The 20897-nt window shown below is 46.7% G+C and overlaps 1 protein-coding gene across 1 annotated transcript in view; it reads right to left on the bottom strand.

Moving 5' to 3' along the window:
- MDN1 (midasin AAA ATPase 1) overlaps positions 1 to 20897 on the bottom strand; it is a 2221312-nt gene that overhangs the window by 187676 nt on the left and 2012739 nt on the right. Inside the window, exon 93 of the mRNA XM_078648266.1 lies at positions 13989 to 14168. Within this exon, the coding sequence (XP_078504392.1) occupies positions 13989 to 14168 (180 nt within the window). The remainder of the gene's footprint in view (positions 1 to 13988; positions 14169 to 20897) is intronic.

Here is a 20897-nt window from a genome sequence, read left to right as displayed (position 1 = left end):
TAGAGAGAGGGTCCCCTCCTGTTTTTGTATATAGTACATAGCTGTCATGTTGTCTATCCGGATTAAGACAGCTTTGTATTGTACTTGTACTTGGAATGTTTTGAGTGCTAAGAATATTGCTAGCAGCTCTAGGTGATTGATATGGAACGATTTTTGTTGATTGGGCCATTGCCCTTGAGTTGTATGATGTAGGAGATGAGCTCCTCATCCTGTGAGAGATGCGTCTGCTGTAAGTACTATTTGTGGAACAGGTTCGAGGAACGGCTGCCCTTTTGTCAAGTTTTTGGTGTTCCACCACTGCAGAGAGCGATGTGTGCGGCAGTCTACTAACACCAGGTCTGTTAGTTGTCCTTGAGCCTGATTCAACTGTTGTGCTAGACATTCCTGTAACAGACGCATTTGCAGTCTGGCATGTGGTACAATGAAGATGCAAGATGCCATCATGCCTAGTCTCATGAACACTCTGGCTGGGAGAGTGTTGATGTTGGAACTTTGTGACTAAGGCTTGAATGCTCTGTATTCTTGCTGGAATGGATACGCTAGAGTTGTAGACGTGTTTATTGTAGCCCCTAAATATTGATGTACATGAGAGGGCTGTAGGTGCGACTTGATGTAGTTGATTGTGAACCCTAAGTTGTTCAATGTTTGAATTGTCTGATGTGTGTATTGGACACACTGATTGAATGACTTGGCTTTTATGAGCCAATAGTCTAGATAAGGGAAGACCGGTATCTGTTGTCTTTTGAGATGTGCTGCTACTACTGCTAGGCACTTTGTGAACACTCTTGGTGCAGTTGTTACCCCGAATGGAAGGACTTTGAATTGATAATGCTGTCCTTCCAGTACAAACCTTAGATACTTCATCTGAGAAGGATGTATAGGAATGTGTAAGTAGGTGTCTTTTAGATCTAGTGTTGTAAGGAAGTCGCCTTGTTGCAGCAATGGGAGCACTTGTTGAGGGGCCTGAGGTCGAGAATTGGTCTTAGTGTCCCGTCCTTTTTGGGTATTAGAAAATACAGCGAGTAAACCCCTGTTCCTTGATGTTGTAAAGGAACTATTTCTATTGCGTTCTTTTGAAGGAGTGATAGGACTTCTTGTTTGAGCAGCGTAAGATGTTCTGCAGACATTGGACGCTGCCTTGGTGGTATGTGTGGAGGGGTAGCTGTAAGTTCGAGGCAGTAGCCATACTTGATAATATGTCTTACCCACCTGTCTGTTGTGATGGAAATCCAGACAGGTAGGAACAGTGTTAGCCTGCCCCCCACAGGAGTGGAGTGCTGTTGGGGGAGCAGAGGGATGTCACGGTTTTGTGGTGGAAGAGGTTCGATTATTGTTGTTACCTCAACCTCTTCCTTTATTGTTGTTGCCTTTATAGCCTCCTCTAAAATATCCTTTACTGGAGGATGCCTGTGTATTGGATTTGAAGGAAGCTGTATTGTCTGCTCCAGTTTGTTTGGAGCCTCCTCTATAGAAGGAGCGACGAAAGGAGCCCCTAGCTTTTGTGGATTGCAAAGCCCCCATAGATTTGGCTGTATCTGTATCTTTTTTAATTTTCTCAAGTGCTGTGTCTACCTCTGGTCAAAACAATTGATGTTGGTTGAATGGCTGATTTAAGATGGTAGTTTGCACTTCCTGCTTAAATCCTGAAATGCGTAGCCACGCATGATGTCTGAGCAGGACACTAGTGTTTACAGCTCTAGATGCAGTATCTGCTATATCAAGTGCACACTTGATTGAGGCATTTGAAATTAACTTGCCTTCTTGTATCAAGTTGTTTGCCTGCGCCTAATATTGGTCAGGTAGATGTTGCATTCATTTTTCTAACTGATCATAATGAGCCCTGTCATATCTTGCAAGGAGGGCTTGCGTGTTAGCTATACGCCATGTATTAGTACTATGTGCAGCTATTCTTTTGCCTGAAGCATCTATCACCTTCGATTCTTTATCAGGGGGTGGTGATTCACCTGATGTCTGCGAGTTTGCTCTTTTTCTAGCATTTGAGACAACTAGGGAATCTAAGGGTAGCTATCCTTTAATGTAGGCTGGATCACCAGGAGCAGGCCTGTACTTTTTTTCAATTCTAGGGTTTAGGATCCTAGCACGTACAGGACCTTTAAATACCTCTGGAGCATGTTTGATGACCCCTTTGATCATAGGAAGAATTTGAACAGAACTTTGTGATTGTTCAAACGTATCTAATAAACAATCTTCCTCTGCCTCATCTGAATGCATGGTGACCCCATGATAAATGGCAGCCCTATTCAGTAAGTGCCCAAAACCAATATTGTCTTCTGGGGGAGAAGGTTTTGATGGATATGACTGTGGGTCAGGAATATCTGGCACATCTTGTGGGTTTGGGTACTCCCAATCTGGATCATCAACAGGGTAGGGAAAAGGCTCATCTGGGTCTACCCCTACCCCTATGCTATACTCATCATCATTTTGAGGTGTATGTGGTGAAGAATGAGGAGGAGAGTGTTCAGGGGAATTCTGAGGTGAATTGTTAGGAGGAACAGGAGATGAAGGAGAAGTAAGTATAGGACAAGAAGGGTGCATAGGAGATGTGGCAGAGTCCTTCTTGACAGGCACTGCAGGTGTAGGTGCTGTGTCTAATTTCCTTTTCCTGTGTGGTGTAGTGGATACCGGACCTGTCTTTGGGTCAATGTACATCTTCTTTTGCAGAGGATCAGGTTGGAAAAGTTCTTCTCCTTGCGGAACCTTTGCCGGTGGCGATTTTTTCGGTTCCGGGCGTGGTTGCTGCTTGTCTTTAGCCTTAAGAGTTGTAACTATGTCCTTTGGCGTAGATTCCGGCACCGAAGGTGTTGTTTTTGGAGTCGTAGGCTGTTTCGAGGGCTTGAGCGCATCAGAATCAGGCCTTGTAGGTTTTGGTACCGAAGATATTGGCTTCGGAGTGGAAGCTGGTCTCGTCGGCTTCGAGGCGTCAGACGCTGGCTTCATAGTTTTTTCTTTAGAAGTCGACGGTTTCGGAGCCAAGACTTCTTTCGGTTTCGGTGCCGAGGGAGTTTGTGGGATCGGCACGTGCTGCTTGCTCGGTAAGGAGCTACCAGAAGGCTTGAGTATTTTCTTCGGAGCCGGGCTCGATGGCAAGGCTTTGGAAGTGTGTTTTCGGTCGCGACTGGGCCCCGGAGGCAGAGTGTTGACCTTTGCCTTCGATTTGGGTGGTGGGTATGGGGCCGGGGCAGTAGTACTCACGCGCTGACCAGATGGCATGGAGTCATCTGCCTTTGATACGATTTGGAGATCGTCTGAATCTTCGGCAGGAACGAGCGGAACTTCTTCGTCAAAGATATCCACCTGTTCCGGGGCCGACGGTCGTGTCGACGGGCCCTCCGAACTTGAATGGTTTTCTTGGATCGAAAGGAAGCACAGGCTGTGCAGCTGGATTTGTCGTGTTCTGGCGATAGGCACAGGTTACACACCTTGTGATGGTCACTGTGTGAGAACTTTGCTCCACAGTTGGGGCATCTTTTGAATGGCGTCCTTTCCATGAGGTGTAGGCCTCACGGCGTGGATAGGCTCAATGGCCCACGTCGACGACCGGAATCGAGCTGATGGAGTCGAGACGATGTTTGTCGATATCAAAAGTAGTTTGGTGAAGTTTGAATACGTTTTTACGCATCTAAGCACTTGAAAAGTAGATTTCGAACTGGAGCTGAAAAATTTCATCCGAACCCAGTGGCGGAAAAAACAATCTAAGGATGGAGCCGATGCCCATGTGCACTATCGTCCAAGGGAGGAGTCACCTATCTCGTAACTACAAAGACTTCTTCCAAGACAACAACAACATGCAATCATCCGAGCCCAACACCATGTGGTGATCTAATGCACAGTGTAAGATCTGCAGCTCATATGCCTCGAACATAATGTTATCAATTCCCTAATTGTGGATCTTTGGGACTAATTCTACCAATATCAGTCGAACTTAGTGATAAACTTTATGTGGTTTCCTTGTCTTGCTTATTTGTCTTATAGCGATTTCTAAGCAGAGCAGTTAGAAAGTTCTATAAGGCAATGCACCCTGGCCAATCCTAGGGTGCCACATCACTTCTTCATCCCTGTCCCAACCCACCTGCAAAGAATGCTGGGAAAGTTCAAGGTGGCACCATCCAGGAGTCACTGGTCACATCCCCACTGTGGCCCTCAGCTCCACCCCTTGCTTATTTTACTGCCAGGGTCTTTCCTGCCACAATTTCAAAGAAGAGCCCCCACCGTTGTTGGTTTCAGATGTCTGGGCTCCATTCTTTGTTCAGTGGGCCTGGGCTGTCTCAACCCTGGTAGAGAATGACAGCTAATCAACGAAAACAGATTTTCCATCTCACCCATTTCCTCCTCAGGAGCGGAGTGAAGCACTGTTGATTGCTTTCTTTGTGCGGAGAGATCTTTGTTCCTTCAGATAAACAACAATTTCATTAACTTGGGCCAGCGGTTTGACAAAAAGCCTGGGCTTTGATGCTGATCTGAGCCAGAAAAATATGACAATTCTGGAAATCGATAAGGTGTACCAGCTTGGGACGTGCATGTTTGAATTGGACGTACACTTTTCACCCCGGTTTGATATCTCGCTGGACTCTGTAGGCCAAAGGAAAGTGAAACTGTGTTCTAAGGCATACTTCCCCCATCTGTATAATTATCACTGCTGACAAACAATAAACCACACTGACTTTCTTTATCAGGTAGAGACTAGATCTGGCGCAGATTTGTTACCATATAATTTCCCAGGTGTCAGATTGCATCCGGAAGATTTTTCGTGAGCAGTTCCCCTGCACGCGGGAGGTAGCGTCATTCGGCTCAGCACGCATCATTGCAGTTGTCCGAGCTGGATGTGAGGTCCGCGGCACCTATATAGGCACCACCTAGGAGCGCTGAGGTCAGTTTCTTTTCATGACTTTGCACACCATAAGCACGGAGCCATGAAGAACTTGATCACTGGTGTGGAAATGCAGGCCCTGAAAGGGATTAGCCCTGTCCCTAGAAATCCATTTGCAGAGCGGGGAGGATGGGTGGGCCGGTAAGGAATCTGCGGCTACATTTAGTCTCTACCAGATTAGGCGTTCCCAAAGGTAAGTAACTTATTGATCTGATATAGACTATGTAATATAGCAGAGCTCTTTTGACATCAAGGGCATGTATGACCCTTTCAGCTACTGTTTGTGGGTTCTGAAAGAACACTGGCAGTTCTATAGTTTGATTGATATGGAAATGGGATACCACGAGAAATAAAATCTAGATATTTCAAAAGGAGCAAAAGCAAAGTAATGCTAAGTGCGTGGGGCACATGGAAGGCTATATTGAAATTCCTGAAGGTCCCGAAGATTAATAGTACAGTGGATCTTTGGAGCTCAAACCCATTTACACATCTTGGACAGAACAGAAATAGCAGGGCTTGGAAGGCGTTGGGTATTAGATGTCTGGGTGATGTCATGTGTAAGGATGAATTATTGGATTTTGGTCTACTTCAACAAAAATTTGGTATACCCACTAGCCAATGGTTTCTTTATAGACAACTAGAGCAAACAGTGAAGTCATTCAGACCTAGGATATCAATTCAGGAGCTAAACCCGATTGTGAACTATGTAAGGAATGGCGGCAAGAAGATTAAAATCGGGTATAGTTATCTTTTACAGGGTGTGGGAGACGACATAGGACAAACGGAATCAGCTTGGGCTCAAAGGATTGGGGATCCAAATATAGACATCGATTATGCTCTTGCATTGAACAAGAAAATACTAAGGGCAACAAATTTAAAAGCACAGCATTATAAGACGATCTTTAATTTGTACTATACCCCCGCCAAGCTGTTTAATTGGGGTAAAAGAGAAAATGATAGATGCCCTAGGTGCGACCACGGCCCTGCAGATCTATCTCATATGTTTTATACTTGTCAGAATCTTACGTTCGTTTTGATAGAAATTGAAAGGTTTTTAACGGGGTTGCTAGAACATCAGATTTCTCTATCCCCTACTACTGTATTGATTGGTAGGTATGAAAATCTCAAACTTGAACAAGGGCCCGAAGCATTTATCTTCCTATCTATGGCTGTTTTTAGAATTCTAATTGCGGCGGCCTGGAAAGATTCTGTAGCTCCCACCTTTCAGATGTGGTTATCTAGGCTGTTGGGAACCCATAATATAGAGGAATGTTTATACAGTTTCAAAGGAAAGAGGTCGGAAGACTACGGCAAGAAGATTTGGGCTCCTCTTAGAAATTGGAGAGAAAACAGATGAATATCAGTAAGCAGATCTAGAGCCTAATGTTGATTGATCCTCCTACATAATATTGTATGAAATGAAGTTGGTTTTATGTCATGTATTAATCAATTGTTAAGATCTATAAGATGTATAATGTATATAGTTACCTCAATGTCTGACTTATCCTGTTGACCTATTTAATTTTTTTGATACTCAAACCATCTCGAATATAAATAAAAAAAAATAAAAAAAAAGAAAATGGGATACCACCTTTGGCATGAATTTAGGGTTTGTTCTTAGAACTACTCTATTTGCATGTACTTGAATGAATGGCTCTTGAATAGTTAGGGCTTGCAGCTCACTAACTCTTCGTAGCGAAGTAATGGCAATAAGGAAAGTCACTTTCCAAGTAAGAAATTGTAGTTCACATGAGTGCAATGGTACAAAGGGTGGTCCCATTAGTCTGGTTAAGACAACGTTTAGATTCCAGACTGGTGAAGGTGGGTGTCTTGGAGGAATTACTCGTTTAAGCCCTTCCATAAACGCTTTGATTGCTGGCACCCTGAATAGTGAAAGGTGTTGCCTCTTTTGCAGATATGCTGCTAACGCAGCTAGGTGTATTCTGATGGAAGAAAATGCTAAATTGCACCGTTGTAGGTGCAATAGGTAGCAAATGATGTTTTGAGTGGAAGCATCAAGTGGGTTAATGTCATTGTTATTACAGTAAATGACTAAACGTTTCCACTTTGCTGCATAGCATGCTCTGGTAGTGGGTTTCCTTGCCTCTTTGATAATATTCATGCAGTCTGGAGGCAAGTTGAGGTATCCAAATTCTAGGATTTCAGGAGCCAGATCGCTAGGTTCCGCTGTTGGGGATCTGGGTGTTGGATTTCACCATGGTTCTGCGTTAGAAGACTAGGTGTTAGTCGCAGTCTTTGATGAGGCACCATTGACAGTTCTAGGAACGTTGTGTACCATGGTTGCCTCGCCCATGTGGGAGCAATTAGGATTAGCGTTAGCAAATGTTGGCGCATTTTGCGTGCCACCAGCGGTATTTGTGGAGCTGGGGGAAAAGCGTACGCAAATTTGCGTGACCAGTTCATCCATATCGCATTGCCGTGCGACTGTGGATGTGGGAACCTGGCGGCAAAGTACTGGCATTTTGCGTTTTCGCTTGTGGCAAACAGATCTATTTCCGGGTGTCCCCACTTCCGGAAGAATGGTTGGAGCACTTTGGGGTGAATTTCCCATTCGTGCATCTGTTGGCTGTGCCTGCTTAGCAGGTCGGCCACTTGGTGGTCCTTGCCTGGGAGGTGTTCTGCCATGAGAAAAATGTTCCTCTGAATGGCCCATTTCCACTTAGCTTGAGCTAGGTGCGACAGCTGTGGCGAGTGCGTTCCTCCCTGTTTTTTAATTTAATACATAGCTGTCATGTTGTCCGTCCGGATCAACACAGCTTTGTTGCGTAAGTGTGTCGCAAAACCTTTTAGGGCTAGAAAAATGGCCATCAACTCCAGGAGGTTGATATGCATTTTCTTTTGCTGTACAGTCCAGAGTCCCTGCACTGTGTAGTGTAGGACATGGGCTCCCCATCCTAGTAGGGATGCGTCCGCTGTTAAGACTATTTGTGGGACAGGCTCTTGGAACAGTCGCCCTTTGCAAAGGTTTTGTGGATTCCACCAATGCAGAGAGTTGTATGCCTGACTGGTCACCAACACTAGGTCTTTTAATTGCCCGTGAGCCTGGTTCCACTGCCTTGCTAGGCATTCTTGTAGCGGACGCATATGTAGTCTGGCGTGGGGGACTATGAATATGCACAAGGCCATCATGCCTATTAGCTGCATAAACACTCGAGCTGGTAGTGAGTGTTGGGGTCTGAACTTTTGTATCAGTGTCTGCATTCCCTGGACCCGTGCTGTATTGGGATATGCTTTTGCTGACAGTGTATCTATGGTCGCTCCCAGGTACTGTTGGACGTGGGAGGGTTGTATGTGTGACTTCGGGCAGTTTAGTGAGAATCCTAAACTTTGCAGTAGCTGTATAGTCTTTGACATGTGGTCGGCACATTTCTGGGCTGTTGGCGCGTGTATTAGCCAGTCGTCCAGATAAGGGTACACATGGATGTGTTGCCTTCTGAGATGTGCTGCCACTGTCGCTAGACATTTGGTGAACACCCTTGGAGCTGTTGTCACTCCAAATGGCAGGACCTTGAATTGGTAGTGTTGCCCTTGAATGGTGAACCTCAAATACTTTCTGTGAGCAGGGTGTATTGGTATATGAAAGTATGCATCTTTGAGGTCTAAGGTTGCTAGGAAGTCTTCCTGGCGAAGCAGTGGTAAGACTTGCTGGAGAGTGAGCATTTGAAAATGCTCCGACAAAATGTACAGGTTGAGGGGCCTGAGGTCCAATATTGGTCTGAGAGACCCATCCTTCTTTGGAATTAGGAAGTATAGGGAGTATACTCCTGTTCCCTGATGTTGCAGTGGGACTGGTTCTATGGCCCCCTTTTGCAGCATACTGATGACCTCTTGCTGACGTAGCGTTATGTGTTCCTGTGACATGGGACGGTGCACGGGTGGTATGTTGGGTGGAGTTGAGGTGAGTTCGAGGCAATAGCCATGTTGGATAATTTGCCTGACCCACTTGTCTGTGGTGATATTTAACCAGACTGGCAGAAATTGTTGTATTCTTCCCCCGACTGGTGTTATGTGGTCTGGGGCTTTGTGTTAGTGGAGGATCTATTTGCATTGCCTCCACGACCTCTACCCTTGGTATTGTTTCCTCTGTAACCACCCCTGCTGGTGTTCTTGGTATATGTGGATTGTGTGTTAGTCTTGTAGTAGGAGGATTGCTGTGATGTTCCTCGTGCTCCTCCTCTATAATTGGAGCGACGAAAGGAGCCCCGGTGTTGTTGGGACTGAAGAGCTCCCATAGACTTTGCAGTCTCTGCATCCTTTTTCATTTTGTCCAGAATTGAATCAACTGCTGGACCAAATAAAAAGTCTGTGTTGATTGGCTGATTAAGAATTGTAGATTGGACTTGATTCTTAAAGCCTGATATACGAAGCCATGCATGGCGCCCTAGCAGCACGCTTGTATTGATGGATCTGACAGCTGTGTCTGCTGCGTCTAGAGCACATTTAATGGATGCATTGGTGATGAGCTTCCCCTCTTGTATAAGTTCATCTGCCTGCTGTCTGTATGGATCAGGTAAGTGTTGGAGAATTTCTTCCAAACTGTCGTAGTGCGCTCTAACATATCTGGCTAGCAAGGCCTGTGTATTGGCTATTCTCCAGGAGTTTGCTGCCTGAGCCGCCACTCTTTTGCCTGATGCTTCAAAGATTTTAGATTCCTTGTATGGTGGTGCGGCCTCACCAGTAGTTTGTGAGTTTGCACGTTTACGTGCGTTGGATACCACTAAGGAATCCAGGAGTAGCTGCCCTTTGATGTATGTAGGATCTGTAGGTGCAGCCCTGTATTTCTTCTCAATTCTAGGGTTTATGACCCGTGCCCTAGCGGTGTCTTTAAAAATATCACTTGCATGTTTTAATACCCCTTTTAACATTGGGAGTGTCTTAACGTGTCTCTCAGATGTTGTCAGTGTATCAAAGAGGAAGTCTTCCTCAATAGCATCAGAGTGCATATCTACATTGTGGTAGGTTGCTGCTCTATCCAGTAGTGAATTAAATGCTACTGTGTCCTCTGTGGGTGATGGCTTAGTAGGGTATACTGCAGGGTCTGTAATAGGCAGAGTCCCTTCAGTGTCCGGTTCCCCACCCCCACCCCATGGCTGTGTGTTTGGCTCTGAAAGAGGGTTTTGTGGATACCCAAAACCTACATCTGCGTCCTGATCTTCATCAGGGGTATAGTCAGAGCGTGCAGGTGAGGTTGGGGCATAAGGAGTAGTAGGCATAGCAGGAGTGATAGGTTCAAAGAATATAGGAGAGGTAGCACAGTCTCTTTTCTTTTTTAGGGGGATCCTAGAAAGGTCTTCAGTTGGTAGAGGCCTTTTCTTTTTGGTATAAACAGTCACTTTACCAGTCTTTGGGTCAATGTAGATTTTAGACTGGTTTTCTGTGGAGGGGTCTGGGTGAAGAAGTTCCTCTTCCACAGTCTTTGGTTTTGGTGGTGTAACCTTGGGTTTTTGTTTTTTCGGGTCGACGCTTTTTGGTGCTTTGACCGTTTTAGGTGGTTGAACCGGTTTCGGGTGTTTTTCAACAGGTTTTGTTGGTTGAACGTCCTTTATTGGCTTCACAACCTGTTTCGGACCGAGCGGTTTTGTCGGTTCGACAGTCTCTTTATGATGTTTTGGAGCCTGCTGTTCTGGCTCGACGCCCTTTTTCTGTTCGATGGGCTTCGGTTCGACGGTAGTCTTGGGCGTAGGCCTTGTCCTGTCGTCGACTGTTTTTTTCCCTTTGTCGATACTTGAGGCTGATTTGCTCGATTCGACGTGTTTTTTGGGTGTCGATTCGACGTGCTTTTGTTTTTGTGTCGAATCAACGTGTTTTGGCTTCGAGGTTAACTCGACGGCCTTCGACTTTGAGCGCGACTCGACTTCTTTGGTCTTCGATGTCGACTCGACGGTCCTTGGTTTCGAAGGTTGCAGTGGTACTGTGGCCTTCGGTTCGGCGCCTTTCGGCTTAGATACTTTCGGGTCGACGTAATTCGGTCCGAAGACTGTATTGTCGATTAGTTTCGGTTTCGATGGAACCGATATTGTGTGACGTGTCTCAGAGGGCTCTTTTGATATGTTCTTAGCCGGGCGGTATTGCGGGGCTGTAGAACGAGGTTGTTGATCTTGGCTAAGGCCTGCTGGCGATGCCTCGACCTGAGTCTCTGATAGAGGTGTAGTGTCTATATGGGGCGATGTACTCACGGTTCGCCCCTCGCCGTCATCGGAGTCGTCTTCAACTGCTACGATGTCTTGATCATAGTCCTCAAGATCGACGATTAGGTCTCCCTCTTCGGGGTAATATTTGGAGTCGGGCTCCGAGTATTGTCTGTCGTCTTGATCCGAGTCTTCGGCGCTCGCTAGATCTTCGTCACGAAGATGTTATCGGGCTCTGGCGCCGAACGTTGCATTTCTTGCCTCGCCGCCCGTCGATTCCGAATAGTCTTTTTTGATCGGAACTGGGCACAGGCTAGGCAACTATCTTCATTGTGATCTGGAGATAGGCATTTATTGCACACTGGATGCTTGTCGGTGTGCGGGAACTTCGAGTTGCACTGAGGGCAGAACTTGAATGGACTTCGTTCCATCAACGGTCGGTCCACGTGGTGTCGAGAAGGCCTCACGGCCCGATTCGACGACCGGAGTGGAACAAAGTTGTAAAAGCGTATCGGCACCGAGCGCTGAACAATACCGACGGATCCGAAGGCCTTTTGAAAAGTTTTTCTTGATTCCGAACTTGGAGAGTAGGAAAGTACATCCGAACCCAATGGCGGAGAAAAACAATCTGGGGATGGAGGATGCCCATGCGCACTCTAGTCCGAGGGAGGAGCCACCTATCTCGTGATACTTCGAAGACTCTTCCAGGACAACAATGTGCAATCATCCGGACCCAACACTAGGCGGCGATCTATGCACAGATATGAATTCAGCAGCCCACATGCCTCGAACATGCCAATACTGTTAGTGAGCCTGCAGCGCTGGTAGCGCCACCCACAGAAGCAGCCTTTTAAAATGTGTCTAGGGTCTGCCATTGCAGAACCTGCGTGCAGTCTGGTACTGTCATGCTGGCTGGGCAAGTGCACACACTTGCCAGCCTCTAAACCTTCCCTTCGCTTAATGTTAGTCACCCCTATGGTAGGCCCAAGGGCAGCGTGCATTGTAAGTGTAAGGTAGGACAAGCCTGATGTGTGTGGCATGTCCTAATAGTGAATTACAGCCAAATTTTTCACTATAGTAAGGCTACCTGTTCTCTTAGGCCAAGATGGGTTGCTGGAATTATTACACCCTATAATGCCAGCAGGCTCAGGGAACATGGTAGAAAATAAAGTTTAGTATGCCTGAACTCAGAATAATAAAATACTTCTTTTAGTAAAGTTTATTTTAATATCCTGTGTTTGCAAATGCTACTTTTAGAAAGCTAGCATTTGCTTGCCTAACCATTTCAGCCCGCCTCTGCTAGGATGTGTATCTGACGTCTGGGTTTTGTGAGTGACAGGGCTGGGGGATGACAGGTGGTGAATGCAAGGCTTACACTTTAGTGGGAGGTGGGAGTGCCCCTGGACTCTGAATAGGGCTGTGCTCTGCCACCACAATGCTGGCTCCACCTCCTGGAGAGCGACTGATGACTCAGCCCGACACCGGCCCCAGGAAGAGGGAGGACTGTCAACAGAGTACTCCTGGCTGCCCCTGTCATCACAATGCTGGCTCCACCTCCTGTGGAGCGTCTGATGTGCCTGCCCCTCACACTGAAAGGAAAAGCCAGGAACAGCACAACAGAGTGCTTCAAAACTGAATTAGGCTATGCAAAGGCCCCCTGGCCTGAAATAACATTTCCCTATTTTTAAGATCTGGTGGCCCAAAACTGTGTTGAACTGGTCTTGTGATAAGTCACTGCTGCATATATCTATATTTTTTACATAAAGGAACCATATTTTTACAGAACCTAAGCCTGGTATCCATTTGTGGGGGGGGAATCAGTGTGTTTTACTGTGAAAGGTCATAAATGCTTAACTCTAGCGCCCCGAAGTTTAGCCTTGGCTGCTCGCGCCACACTACCTAAAAGGGTGAGCAGGGGTCATTCTGAGGAGTAGTTCCCTTGCCCTGATTGGAGTGGTGATTTCTGACTGGCTTTGGTGCCAACCTCAGCCATCCAGGAATCCCATTTCTAACAGGCAACAAACAGCTTTCCCTTGCAGTCTTGCATGATCTTCAGATTCATATGGTTATAGTCATCACAGGCTCTGCGATCGTGCTCTGACTTCCGGTGCCACATGAATACTTCTTGAGGATTTATCAGTGACAATTTTCACAGTCCCTACATGGCTTGACACTTGTTATAGGGGATGACATTTTCCCTTATACACTGGAAACATTTTCAAATAATGGGGCTTGAAAAAGGACAAGCTCTGGCTCCGAATCTGAAAGGGCGGGGAAAAAAAAGGAAGTGACATCAGTGTACATGACTGGTGCTTAAATGAGGCTCTGCTCGTCACCTCCAATGTTCAAGTAGAGCCACACAACATCACCCACTAGCATGCAGAAGTAATACTTTAAACATACAAGGTCCAGTTTGATGCCAGCGAATATAACCAAAGTGAAAAATCAGCAGTTAGAAACAACCATCAGATAGAGCGTACATTCAAACAGTGACACTAGTAAAACATTATAAATGAACTGCTGCTGTTTGATGGTGCAAAGTGACAGCAGCGGCTTACATACCACTTCTAAACAAACACTGCAATTTATCACACAAAAATGGAGACTCAGACGAAGCTTAAGCTCCTAGTCTCTGGATATGACTAATTCTGTCTGTGTGTCAATGTACTGTACACAGAGTAGATGATGAATTGTTCAAGTCAAAGGTACATCGATCAGTGGATTTTTAAGATTTACTAACAATGAACATTCTAGTGGTTTAACATAGGATTGCAATGTTGCCCGTATAACACCAAGAATACTGGTAAAAAAACACATACTGTCCCATGTGAAACAGAGCATTTTTAGCTCATCATCATAGACACATGTTACTCCAAGGCTGTTCTTAAGTACATTAATCGTTTTAATATGATCAACTGTACACCTCTGGCAGTAGGAGCCAGTTTGTTTACCTTTGGTTTTCGAAGCATTGGACTTGATATCTTCAGGTTTAAGTTCATCAGCAGTTACACCTTTCAGATCTTCATCGTTTCTTTCATCTACTTCCATAGATGGGTTTTCAGCATCTGTTTCATCCTCTTGCTTCTCACTAGAGGGCTTAATCATGGTCTGCTGTTCTTTGCTGGCTACATCTACAGGAAAGGAAAAAAGAAGCCATGAAAATGGAGCAAAACCCATCTAGGCTGAGGCAAATACAAAGTGTTCTTAAATTTAAATTAACACTTTAAAGGTAACCTGGGTCACAAGTACTAAGAGACAGAAATAATAACACACACCCTAAAATAGATCCAACATATAGTAGCACTAAAAACCTACAACAATTAAATGACACAGAAATTGGCCTACTGTTACATACAGTAATGCAAATCTGAGAAATCATGTAGCCAGAACATGGGCCAAAGAACATTTCAATTCAATTTCAGATACGTCCAAGCTAGGGCAAATTCTCACTTTTCTAAAGATTTAATAGGTTCATGTGCATTCTATTTTCTCATTCATTTACCACGTCATGGGAAAAAGTTTATTCGCAGAAAATAGTTAATTAACTGCAAACAGATCCATATTCAGCTTGTATAACAATTACCGTTTATCAAACTTGTGATATCTCTTCTAATCATAGTTGTCAATCTTATTAAGTGCTATTTTCCCTTGTGTTTCGATAACCATTAGAAGACCAATTTCTTTTAAAGCGTTTCACTCTCCACCTTGACTTAATATGATTTTGGAGAACAGACTGGATATCGATGTCATACTGGCAGACAATGCAGGAGGTGTGCATGAACATTATTAACAAAACCAATAAAGAATGAGTGTTAGATTTAATGTCCCCATACATAGGTGCAAAAAGCCATCTCTCTCTACATTTATTCTAATTAGCCCTGCGACCCGCTCCTCCAATTGAACTTAAACATTTTGGAAGTATTTCTACTTTTCCATTTACCATTAGAGCTGTGCTCTGATGACAGTGGACAGCCAAACTGTTGACTCATTTTGAGAGATGTGATAAATATGAGATGGAGTCAGGTGTGACTTCGGCACATTGATAGTGAACCCCAGCGAGAGCAGGAGGTCCCCGTAGTCTGGAGGAGGGAGACGACAGCCTGGGGCGATCACGCCTTCAACAGCCAGTCGTCGACATAGAGGAAGACTGAAACCCCTGATCTGCGCAGATGACCTGCAACCACCGGCATCAGTTTTGTGAACATCCAAGGGGTGCTTGTAACCTGATGTTATGGCAGTCGGGGAAGTGATGGTAAATCCTGCCACCCACTGGCCTCTGGTGGCCCTGAAAGGTCAGATTAAGAGGGCTTGGAGGCTGCTGCAGGGGGGTTATGGGTGGACTGGCCCACCCGCTGGCCCCCAGACCCACATAGCTTGGTCCCATGTCTGTGGCCATATACAAACAACTGGGAGTTTTTTTTAGAGTATTCCAGAATTACAAGGCGCACAGCCAGAGTATCCGTAAAGTTAAAGGTAGCAACGAAGGTTATTCAATGGTTGGTACAGGCAATAGGGCGAACGGTAAATCCTCACAACCGCTCAAAAATGGACCAAGCTTGGTACATACAAGAACAAAAGAAAACCACAATGCCCCTGCACTAGTACAGAAAAATTATTGAGGTGTATGGTAGCTACAATGTCACTCTGCTAAGTATGAAGAACAGATCGAACAACACCCAATTCATACAAATAGCTCAACAGTAGGTGATCCTCTTAAGACAAAATAGATAAAGAAGTTTAGGATGTAATCCGTTGCTGGTACGAAAAAGTTCCGTTTATTGTTCCTTTAGGTAGGCCAACACGTGTTTCATCGCAGGGAAACAGACTGCGAATCTTCAGGGCCTAATTAGTGAGGTGCAAAGGCCACCTCGGCTGTAGATATTCAAAGGATCCTGTGTGACGGAGTTTCACTGTGTGTGTGAAGTCAACCTCCGAGGGACCTGATAAGTCTCAATAGTTAAGCATCAAATTTGAACCGGAGGAGAGGATTAACAGGTTACTCCGATTGGGTGACGAAGTCAATAAACAAGAAAAGGCGGGTACACCTTCTCACAGCAGTTCTCCCTCTTGAGTTTCCCGGCGCCGTTTTCCGAGGACACACAGAGACTGGGTAGCTTGCGTGGCCTGGTGGCTGGACTGGATTGAACGTGGTGGGGCACCCCTTCCGTAGCCATGAAAGGGGGAAAAGGCAGATGGGTGGGGGAAGACGTTGCCGCTACGCTCAAAGATCTGGCCGTAGCCCGAGAATCCTCAAAGCGCTTGAGTGCGGAGTACGCATTGTCACCTAAAAGGCGACAGCCATCAAAGGGCATGTCCAGTAAGGTGGATTGGACATCTCCAGAGAAACCAGATGTCTTCAACCAAGTGTAGCCCCTCAAGGCTACTGACATGGAAAACATTCTGCACAGAGTCAGCAGTAGAGAAGGCGGATACCCGACTATGATTACCCCAGATTTTTTGCCTTGTATTTAGCTGGTTTTCGACTTAGTTGGCCTAGGATCCTGCTAATCAGGGCCCCAGGCTATCTGCTCTCTCTGTAAAATGGACTCCATGTACTTTAGGTACATACCGAATTGGATATTGGGTCACCGTATGAGCCCCTGTATAGTGTACCATAGGTACCCAGGGCATAGGTGCACCCAAGGCCTACCAGGGGCTGCAGCATATCTTTTGCCACCCCTGGCTGGCCAGCCAAACTGACACAACTGGCTGAACACTCAGCTGGGGCAAGGTTGTGTAATCACTCCTTGCTTAGGTATAGTATTCCTATATCTAACCTTATGTCTAGACACATATACACCTATAAGTCACTCCTATGGCAGGCCTTAACAATACTGGAGGCAGAGTGCTTGGTTTTATGTGAGATGAGGCTCTAGCATGAGCTGAGCCTGTCTGCAGCTTTCAGAACCATGTCCTTATAGCTGTTCTAGGATATAGCCATACCATATACTCTTAAGTGCATTATGAACCTCACGGTTAAATGCTAACTTTGGTTTGGCTTTATCAAAACATGTCGTGTAAGGTGTCATACGCTTTGGAATACTAGCCCCTCGCCAGTTCTGGGGACGGGGGTAGCATTCCACCCTTCTAGAGGGAGAAGACATGTTGTTCCTACTAATCCCGGTTAAAGTTAACCAGAGCCTCAGCATCACAAAATGGATGCTGCTGCCACAGACACAAGTCTGACCTCCTGCTGCTGGGAGTCCTTCCAGCGAGGGAGGCTTGGACAATAGGTTTCCTGTCTTGGGAGGTGCAAGCACCACCCCAGACAGGCTATAGTGTATTGGGGCAGGGAGGGCTGAATGAAATGAGACACTGCATGGGGCACACAAGGTGTCCCATGCATAGTCCAGTTCAAACCGGTGCTGGGGCACTCCAGCCCCAGCTCTGGCACGAAACTGGACAAAGGGAAAGAGGTGTAACCACCCCCTTCCCTGGTCCCACTCATAGGAGGGACCTAGCAGGTAATCCAGCCCCTAAATTTGGTATATAGGTAGGAGCTGAGTCCCAAGACGTTAGATTTATCCTGACAAACTTGAAACAAAACGCTGGACCTTCGACATTCTACTGCAACTAGAAGACTGAAGAATCTCCCTTCTGGTCAAGGAGTGACCACCCTGGGCAAGCAGGCACCACCAAGCGATCAACGGTTTGCTTAGTTGATGCTCCCGCCGGAGCCTGAGCACAGAGCCTGACAAGACCCGGACTTCCAGACTTCCAACAGCCCGATCCACAGTCACAGCAGAGCTGAGACCCGTGGAGGCGACGAGAGACGTAGGACCGGCCATCTTGGAAAGCCAGCGAATTGCTTTCCGTGCAACTTCTGAGGCACCCTCGAAGTTGTGCATTGGGGATTGAGAAGCCCCAGCCCCGAGCACCAACTGCACCGAAGATCAGCCCTCCACACTTCACAAGTTCTGCGCGGGGCCCTTCTGCATTTTCCTGCTCGACGTGTCTGTCCGGTCACTTGCCCGTTGGCTAGTGGCCTCTGTGACGACGAAGCCTTTGATTTACACTGCTGGTCTGGTTGCTCCAGACTGGCCCCAGCTTCCCTGAAAAGGTGTAGCCCATCAGACCTTGCTGGTCTGATCTGTAAGACATCTTCGATTCCTGCGTGAGTTGCTTTTGACAAGGCTTGTTGACTCCAATCCGGAAGCCGACACCGCCGACAGCGAGAGCCTTCGTGGGACAGTCCGTATCCAGCTCCTGGTCGTCGTCGACCCCACCTGGTCCACGTGGCTGCAGAGACAAGCTTCACGACATCACCTGATTGCTTCGCAACATCGCCTGGTTCCTTCCTGGTTCCATCCTGGTCACTGGCTAGTGACCCAGACTCTGTCCCCTCTGCTTTCAGGTACTCTTCATCCTCGATCCGCCCTTGGATCCAACCTGACACTTCCCTCCTGGTCGCCTGCAGCATCTTTCTCCAAGGCTCCATAGGAATCAGCGACGAAACCCGACACACTTTGACACCTATGCACCAGCTTCCTGTGGGTGAGGTAACGCGAGTACTTCGGTGCTCCTGTGGGTATTTACTATTCTAGTGTCTAACTTTCAAGTAGCTTTCTCCTTGTCCATCCGGAAGTGACCTAAAAGAACTAGTTTCCAATTCTTTCGTTCCCATTCTAACTCTATGGTGACTCACGTGTGTGTAAAGACACTGCACACGCATCCTGTAGGCCTCCTACTCCCTTATCCTTTGGTAGTACAGCGTAGCACCAGCGATTCTCCAGGCCCTAGGCCTATCCTTTGTTCGTGACGTGGTTCTTATACTACTATTTTAGTATATGGTTTGAAGTGCCCCTAGGGCATTACTGTATTTTGTGCAACTTATTGTATGTTGATTAAGTCTCTTGTTATGTGCTTGTGCCTCTGACCTCATAAAGGGTTCAGAGGATTAATTTAGTAATAAATACATATATATTTTATATATATCCTGTGTGGTGTCCTTTCATTTGGTATTAAAGGGATTGCATATGGTAAAACAGCTGGCTTCACATGCCCTCTTGAGTTTAGCCTAAGACTGCTTTGTCCATGCTACCACTAGGATAGCTGGTCTATAAGGTTGACTTTACAACCATCACCATGAGGGTTGTTTGGACTGGTGCAAGGTGCTCACTAGAATAGTGATCATATACCAGGCCAACTTCTCACAAGCAGTATCCAGCCCACATCTGATGGTTAACTTAGCTGCATCTCTACTCTCTGCCACTGCGCAGGTGAGAATGGCCAGGGCCTCCTCCGGGCACTGTGGCAGCACTTGCGCAACCGTATCCTACACCGTGTGGATATAACGGTCCAAGAGGCATGCAGTGTTAACCGACCGCAGCACTAAGCTGGCAGAAGAAAACATCTTCTTCCCAAGGTGGTCCAGCTTCTTGGATTCCCTATATGGGGAGCAGTAGGAAATGCGCTCTTAGAGGACAAGGCTTGGACCACCAAGTTTTCAGGGATAAGGTGCTGGGAGAGGAAAAGTGGGTCGCTCAGGGCCGGGCGGTAGCGTCTGGAAATCATCCTGTCCACAGGAGCCCCTGTGTTGGGTTTGGACCAAGTGCCCAGTAGGACCGCGGTGAGGGCTTCATTATAAGGCAGACGGGGCTCCGAAGAGGCCGCTACTGGTTGAAGTACCTCCGTCAGGAGGTTAGTCCTGACCGCCACAGTAGGAAGCTCAAGGCCCAAGGCCTCAGCTGTCCTACGCAATGTACAAGTTACTACTTGTGTAACAATATATCTGTAAGAGACATTAGATAGTGATAGATTCCTTACCTTAGAATATCTCCAGGCGTCAGACTGGATCCGAAAAGCTTTGCTATCAGTACCTCTGCGCGGCAGTAGGTGGCGTCGTGTGGCTCCGAGTCCGTTGCTGGCGTCGTATGCGTCGAGATCACGTCACAGAGACTACTTAGGCGCCACCCATGCATGCTGATGTCACAAGTTTCCGCGCCCGGAACGCAGAGCCATGCCAAAAACTGAACACTGGTGCCAAGAAATTGGGCCACTGAAAGGGATGTCCTTAATCCTAGAAATCAGGTTGCAGAATGGGGAGGATGGGTGGGTCAGTAAGGAACCTATCACTAACTAATGTCTCTTACAGATATATCGTTACAGAAGTAGTAACTTGTGCATCTGAAAGAGACACATTAGTGAGAGATTCCTTACCTTAGAATAGATACCCCAGCAATACCAACCCTGGCGGTGGGTCTGCGAACAAGATTACACCAGAAAGTCACGGAGCACAGAACGGCCAAAGAAACGGTCTCTCCGGACTTGACTGTCAAAGCAGTAATGTTTGGTAAATGTGTGCAGCGAGGCCCACGTAGCTGCCCGACAAATGTCCTGAAAGAGAACGCCACGTCCCAAGGTAGTAGTGGCTGCCATTGCCCTGGTGGAATGGCCTCACAGCCCCACAGGAGGCTTCTTCTTAGCCAACGATTAACAGGCATTGATGCAGAGAACGTCCCACCGATAGATGGTCCGTTTGTGCACGGCCCGATCTTTTTTTGGCGCCAAAGTAGCCAACAAAGAGCTGGTCATCCACCCGGAACTGTTGTGTACGCTTCAGATAGAACGAGAGCGCACGTTTTGGGTCCAGACGGTGGAGCCTCTCTTCCTCTTTCGAAGGATGCGGAGGCGGAAATAAGGTGGGCAAAGTGATGGTCTGCCCGATGTGGAAGGGCATGACAACCTTCAGCAAGAAAGAAGGACGGGTCCTTAAAACCACCTTGTCCGGATGAACAGAAAGAAGGTTTGGAAGAAAGAGCCTGCAGCTCACTAACTCTTCTGGCAGAGGTGATAGCCACCAGGAAAGCCGTCTTGAGAGTAAGAAGACGCACAGGACAGTTATGAAGAGGCTCGAAGGG

Source organism: Lissotriton helveticus, chromosome 6 (assembly GCF_964261635.1).
Source record: "Lissotriton helveticus chromosome 6, aLisHel1.1, whole genome shotgun sequence".
Classification (NCBI taxonomy): domain Eukaryota; kingdom Metazoa; phylum Chordata; class Amphibia; order Caudata; family Salamandridae; genus Lissotriton; species Lissotriton helveticus.
This window is presented reverse-complemented; position numbering and strand designations above follow the sequence as displayed.